Source organism: Drosophila virilis, chromosome 3 (assembly GCF_030788295.1).
Source record: "Drosophila virilis strain 15010-1051.87 chromosome 3, Dvir_AGI_RSII-ME, whole genome shotgun sequence".
Taxonomy (NCBI): domain Eukaryota; kingdom Metazoa; phylum Arthropoda; class Insecta; order Diptera; family Drosophilidae; genus Drosophila; species Drosophila virilis.
Window position 1 is genome coordinate 25,585,905 of NC_091545.1, and position 7,046 is coordinate 25,592,950.

Genomic DNA, 7,046 nt, shown 5'->3' on the forward strand with positions numbered 1-7,046 from the left:
TTAGGGTTTAGCTTAACTTTATTTCGCATTGAAACGATGGGAAAGAAACAGAAAAATAGATTATAAACTGTTTTGCATTACATTTCGCATTGAAACGGTGAGAATGGAACAAATGCTGATTAGTACTCATATCAAATAGTCACGATCTGGCTATCATTAGAGATTTTCTAGGGATTGAAATGATGGGAATGGCGCAAAAAATTAAAAAGTTAAATGAATTATCAATTTCGTACCGGAAACAAGAAACTATTATTTATCTTTTGGCAGAAGAAAACCTGGAAATGATGAAACAACAACGGCAAACAGACAACAATTGGCAAACTGTTTTTTGTAATGCTTTAATATTGAAGAACTACAACTTGGTGTACAAATAGATGGCCACAATCAGGCCGTATAGGCCCAGCACCTCGGAAAAGATCAGTATAAGGATCATGCCCACAAATAGACGCGGCTGCTGGGCTGTTGCACGCACACAGGCATCTCCAACAATGCCAATTGCCACGCCCGCCGCGAGACCGGCTAGGCCGACGGTTAGTCCAGCGCCCAAATGGATGTGAGCCTTTTGTATGGTATATTTCTGGTCTATGGCACCGGATATAAGCACTGCCACAACTAGTCCATAGATTGCTATAATCCCAGCCATGACCACTGGTATTATGGATTTCATGATTAGTTCTGGCTTGGTTATGGCCATGGTGGCAATGCCCGAGCCCGACATTGCCGTGCCATACGAGGCACCCAATGTTGAAAATATGATGGAAAATGCAGCTCCCAAGCTACCGCAGAAGACAGCATAGCTCGGCTTATCGTTTTCACCTAAGGCGGTTGACATGCTCGTTCGATTTTCTAGAAATTTTCTAGGTTTTACAGATTTTTCATTTTTTCAAAGTTTTTGGAATCGTTAACGTTGTCAAATGAAATGCAGCAAAAACAGCCTGGAACAAAACAAATTCACTTTTATAGACGTGCTTCTCCAAGCCTTCTTAGCTGAGAGTGCAACCAGTCAAGTGCAAATAATTTGTATACCGCCGGGGAATAGAGAGTGTAGGGAATTTTGAAGCTATATAAATGTAGATATTGACAAGCCCATAAAGTGTATTTACGCTTCAGCAGTATTTGGATGCGATTTAGCCACGCCCAGTTTTAAATCACGGATCGGACTATATCATATAGCTGCCATAGAAAGAATCGGTCGTAATTAAAGTTTTTATATGCACAACCTTTTAGGCTCAACTTTTCTGCTCCCTCTGCTGCTAAGTCGCAACAAACTATAAGCGTATTTAAACTTCAGCGTGCCATTAGCCGCTCTTTATGAACAGTTTGAAAATGCTTATATTTATGCGCGAGCTGATATACCCCGAATAGATGATAACACAAAGCGTTAAATGTGTGTCTATTATAATATGCAATTTTTGTATTTACATATTTTTTTTTTCAACCTCTTGTTGCTGCTCGGCTGCTAACGAGGTTTATCTTTATGTGCCGTTAAATTTTCCGGCTACCCATATATATACTTTCAGCAAAAACTGTGGAAAATTTATGGCGAAAATCGTGTTAGCGGTTGGGTAAGCTCTACTCCAACCACCGAGTAAGCAAACCGCAAAGCGAATTCTGGCTATTGAAAATCGAAGCTGCGGTTTTTCTATTTTTTTTTTTGTTTTTTTTTTTTTGTTTGCCTTCTTTTTGCATGCTTTGAATGCTTTCAGCATTTCTTTGCTTTTCCGCACTTGTTTCAATTAAACAAATTGGAATATATGAACCCTAGTCGAGGGCTGTGGCGTGTGGGTCTCCTCCAACCCGAGTTCTGGGCGTGAGCTTCAAATGCGCAGCGACAATTTTCTTTGCACAAAACAAAATGGAAATTTGTTTCTGGCACCACTGGGAGCAGGCAATGTTGTGGGGGCGGTGGTTTTTCACTTGCCACTTGCCACTTGCCTCTAGCATGGCATGACAACGACAACAACTCCTCAATCCCTGCACAGAGCATGGCCTGATATAGCAGCTTCATGACATTTTTATTTGTGTGCCCCGTGCCCGGGAATGTTTTGCATTTTGAATATTTTGCGGGCTGAATACCACAGAGGGGGGCTTACTGGGGGTTTTATTACATGGGTTCGCTTCTGTTTTGGTGCTGTTCGCGTCTGATGTGATTGTTAAGTTGTCAGAAGGTGCCACAGATTCGTTGTGCCTGGGAATTTATGCGTAAGGTCACCCCCAGGCTGGTTTCTAGTCACAATGAATGCTCAAACACTTAAAGAGTTAGCTCTCGCTGTCATTGCCACATCATATTTAATACAAGGCAAATTATTTGGTGTACAAATAGATGGCCACAATTAGGCCGTACAGGCCAAGCACCTCGGCAAAGATTAGTATAAGGATCATGCCCACAAATAGACGCGGCTGCTGGGCTGTTCCACGTACGCCGGCATCGCCAACAATGCCAATGGCAAAGCCCGCCGACAGTCCGGCAAAGCCCACAGATAGTCCGGCAGCCAGATGAATGTAGCCCTTCCGTATGGTATATTCGGGTGACAGCGAGCCGGCAATCAGCACCGAGACGACCAGGCCATAGATGGCTATAATGCCAGCCATGACAACGGGTATGATGGACTTCATGATTAGCTCCGGCCGCATCACAGCCATGGCGGCGATGCCCGTGCCGGACTTCGCGGTGCCATATGCTGCGCCCAGGGATGAGAATATGATGGCCGATGCGGCGCCCATGCCACCAAAGAAAAATGCATATGGTGGCTTCTCGTCCTCGTTCTCAGTTTGTTCAGGCATTTCTCTTCACTTTTCGCCTTTGGTAGTTGTTATCTTATGCCAGCTGCGGTTGATTTCTTCTTCAAATTTAAAAGTGAGTTATTAGTTTAAAGAATTTCGGAGCCGCATTAACATGACTTTTGAATGAACTCTTTATTCTCTCGGCTTGCTTAGTCCGTTTTTATTCGAAAGTTTTTGCAGCTGTAAGAGCTAGCAGAAAGACCCCATATAGTATATAGATTCTTGATCTTATCGATTTGTGTAAATGCGTCGATATCGATAAATATCGATCTGAATATATTGATCTGTTGAGCGCAACTCGTATATTATAAGTAGTTAGCCTTACCCTTTTGGCATGGTTCGATGTTTATTTACATTTATTAATTTCTCCTCTGCCATTCATTCACTTTATTTTTAAACGAAGAGCCTTCTGCTTTGCTTTACACATCAAATTGGTTGCCAGCTTTGGTTAAAATTCTGTTTAGAACTCCTCAAACCTTTGCTACTGTCAGTAGAACTTCCATTTTTAAATTTGCAACAAGTCCGACGAGTTGTTGCAACCGACTTTGCCAGAGTTTTACTCTCCCATTTATCGGCTTGGAACATTTCGAATCGTAAAACTGCAATAAAGTCTATAATTTATATAGTTTTTTTTTTTTTTATAGTTCTGCTTTAGACAATAATAAGCAAATCAATATCTGCTTTTGTTGATCCATTGGGCAGCCCTCGCCCAATTCAGCCAGTTGGTGCCAAGATATTCCATTAAAGATTTATGTTGCGCTGGGATTTGGTAGCAAGGAAAACTTGTTTCGTTCCCAGCTTCAGTTCCCTGTTCCTAGTGCTGGTTGGCATTGTTGTTGCTACTGTTGCGTTTTGTGCCGTTTGTGCAACTATAAATCGTTTATGTATTTTGTTGAGTGCGAGGATTTATCGCTGGAGCTGAATATGAGAAAGGAATCACATAAATACAAATAAATCAAAAGCATTTCGAATGGCATTGGCAATACAAACAAGAATTGAAGAGATAAAGAAATATATATATATATATATACAAAAAAAAAAAGAAGAAAATGTGGCCGCTGTAGTAGTTGCTGCCGCTAGGCAAACTGTGCGAAAATTGATGTCTTTGCTCATAAAAATAAGGCATCAAAAGAATCGGCTATGGCCAGGCCCAAGCCTAGGCACAGGCACAGGCTGAATGTGTTTTTGTTGAAAGCAACATTGTAAATTTTATGACTTTTTTATGCGTTGAAATCTATAAATTATGTAAACTGACACTGACAGCTGTCAACTGGCAGGCTCTGAGCGCAACGCTGAAACCGAAACGCTGGCAAGTGACACATGTGTCAAATGGGCTGATGGCAGCGCCTGCGAATTCGCCATGCCAGGGCCCAGCAGCACCCCAGCACAATTGGAATATACCCCATCCCAAGCGCTCGTCTCAAGCTCAAAACTCTGCGATAAAGCGAGGGCAACTGATGACTCGAGATGATTAAATGATTGCCAGCAGCAATAAAAAATTGATGCTTCAAATTATTGCTTATATATATTTTATATATCTACTTTTTTTCTCCCATGAGAAGAACAGCTGAGTTTATGCTATTTGCGTTGCGTCCTTTTATTGCGTTCCACAGTCTTTCATTAGTTCTTAAAATCATTTTTAACTAGAATCGCTCTAATGTGCTTTTAAAGTACATACAACTTATAATATTGCCATTTTCCGAGTTGAGAAATTTGCTTTTCATAAGGCACAAAAACACAGTTTAAACTTAGTTCGAAATATGCTACTAAAACTTTGAACTATTAGAATTAGATTTTGTTTATTTATTTTGCTTAGTACAATAAGTTTTTTGCTTGCTTGCCGATCTTTTATTTATTCTTAAACTTTGAGCTGGTTCGAGCGCGATATTTATTTATTTTTATTTGCCAAAAAGCTAGCTTTTAACTATACAACTTTCCCAAACAAAAAACCAAGCCGAAATCTCGAATCGAAACATTTATATACTTATTTATATTAATGCATACAAATCTTGGGTTCCTAACATTGCTCTTATGCATCCATATTTGGTAGATGCCAAAATTTGAATAGTAAATATATATTTTTAATTAACGACAAGTAAATAAATGCCAACAATCAAATACCCTTCTAGACACTTGCCTTCCCTTTCTGCAGATGCTATATAGTATAGTATGCGACATTGGAAAGATTTCGCTCATATGTAAGTTTTATTGTTAAATGATCTCTCTTGGTCTCTCTTGGGCTTCAAGATATTTTGATAAACAGACAAGTTTTTCATACGAAAAACCAATTTTCGAGCTATCGTTCATAGGGCAGGAATATGATTGTGGTCCGTTGTTGATATATGAGAAGCGTATTGAAACTAAAAAGTCCAGAGTTAGTCCGAAACATGTTGTTACAAAAAAAAATTGTTCACACAAAAAAAACTTATTTTCGACCTATCATTCTTATTGCAGCTTTACGATATAGTGATCTGTTTAAGTCGGTTCCGACATATACATTGCAATGAAGCTAATCGACTAGTTTACATAGAGACAGACAGAGGGACAGAAGAAAATGGGTAGATCGACTCGGCTTGTGATGCTGATCAGGAATATATATATAAGTATTTCATGGGCTCGGAGATGTTTCCTTCTATGCGTTACACATGTTTTGGAAGGGGAAGTTTCTAAACAGACGGATAGACGGATTATAATAACTCGGGCGTTGATGCTGATCTAAAATATAAATACTTTATGGGGTCACAGATTTCCCCTTACACAGTTCATGAAAGAATTATGATACCCCCTAGAGGGTGTACAAAAGTTATATCGTTTCTTTAATATGTTCAAAGTAACTAAGTCTTGGGCTCATTGATGTAGCCCATATCTAAAGGCCCACAGTTGATTCGAGCCGTATCTTATTTGGTTCGCTGTTCTGTTTTCTATATGAAATTATATTTAGAGATTTTTGGCACTTGGCTAACAATGCTCTTTGCTTTATTTACGAAATAGATCCTATTTCTTGTATAACCAAAAATTCAGGTTAACGTCAGTTGCTGAACCCCCTTGACCTGTTTACTAAACAGTTTTCACGTGTTGCCATTAACCTTTCCGTTTTATAAATTGCCTCAGTGCGTTCCCTGCCAAAATGCAATAAATGCTGGCATGGGTTGGATATGGTACGGGTATATGGTATGGTATGCGGGTACACCAAGTGGCGGGCACTAAAATAACAAACGAAGGAAATTAACCAAAAATAAATTAACTGGAAAACCCGGCCAAAAGGGTTTTCATTTACGCTTTGCTGCTGGCATCTGCAAGCAAATGGAGAGGGGGCAAGCAACTGTCGCCGACTGCGACTGCGACTGCGACCGCGACTGCGACCGCGACTGAGACGCTGACTTTGTGTGTGACTTTGGGATTCCCAAATGTGCTTTCGACATGCAATTTTTATTATTGACTCGCGTTGTCGTGTCAGCGCGCAGCTTTTCAGCATTTTCCGCTCGACGAGTCGCAAAAATGCCATTACTGTCAATCAGGAGACGGCAAAAAATCCTGGAATGAAATCAAAAGCATTAAAGCCCTGCTCGCAAGTATGAATGTGTTTATATACAAATAACTATATAAGAGACATGCGACACTAAGAGATACCCTGGACATAAAGCGAAGGCCAAATATTTTATGAAATAATATATTTAAAGCTGGAATTTATTAAAACTAGAAACTATGCAAGTTTGTGTCCAGGCAAAAGCAAGCTAGAGAATTTTCTTATATGAAAAATATGTATATATATATTAATTTTTCTTAAGAAAATTTCGCTTTGGTAATGCGCTGGGAGTGGCAAAACAAGGAGAAGCAAGTCTTTTACTTTTTATTATTTTTTTTTCTTTTTGCTAACTTGATTAAAGAAGAAGCCGAGAAACAGTTCTTGCCCAGGATAAGTTATGTAAGTTTATGATGACAGTTGCAAGTTGCAGGTCCCAGACTAAGACGGGTGCCATTGTAAAATGATTTACTCGCCTCTCGCCTCTCGCCTCCCGCTACTCGCTTCTCACTCATTTGTGGCGTACGAAGCGTTTTGGGCTTCTGCTCCATCTACACCAAAAGACTACTCATTTTTTATGGCTCCGTTCTTTTTTTACGGTCTTTTACAGTTTAACGACGCATTACTGACACACACACACACACACACACACACACAGGCTGCGGCAACCGAGAAATCTATTCATGATTTCGTATAACAAAATACTCTTCACATTTTATCGTATTCATTCTACTCGGTC

The 7,046-nt window shown here is 39.9% G+C and overlaps 2 protein-coding genes across 2 annotated transcripts; both read right to left on the bottom strand.

Annotated features, from left to right (window-relative positions):
* Positions 1-322: 322 nt before the first annotated feature.
* LOC6623099 (V-type proton ATPase 16 kDa proteolipid subunit c) lies at positions 323-925 on the bottom strand. Its single transcript, XM_002048520.4, has one exon. The coding sequence runs from the start codon at positions 830-832 to the stop codon at positions 353-355; it is 480 nt and encodes a 159-aa protein (XP_002048556.1). The 5' UTR covers positions 833-925; the 3' UTR covers positions 323-352.
* A 1,326-nt stretch (positions 926-2,251) lies between these two features.
* Positions 2,252-3,702, bottom strand: LOC6623155 (V-type proton ATPase 16 kDa proteolipid subunit c). Its single transcript, XM_015174921.3, has 2 exons — positions 3,110-3,702; positions 2,252-2,973 (listed from the first exon to the last, which is right to left on the bottom strand). The coding sequence occupies exon 2, from the start codon at positions 2,782-2,784 to the stop codon at positions 2,305-2,307; it is 480 nt and encodes a 159-aa protein (XP_015030407.1). The 5' UTR covers positions 2,785-2,973; positions 3,110-3,702; the 3' UTR covers positions 2,252-2,304.
* Positions 3,703-7,046: the final 3,344 nt, after the last annotated feature.

Coding starts and splice junctions, on each gene's coding strand:
- LOC6623099 (XM_002048520.4), bottom strand. CDS start 832: ATGTCAACCGCCTTAGGTGAAAACGATAAGCCGAGCTATGCTGTCTTC.
- LOC6623155 (XM_015174921.3), bottom strand. CDS start 2,784: ATGCCTGAACAAACTGAGAACGAGGACGAGAAGCCACCATATGCATTT.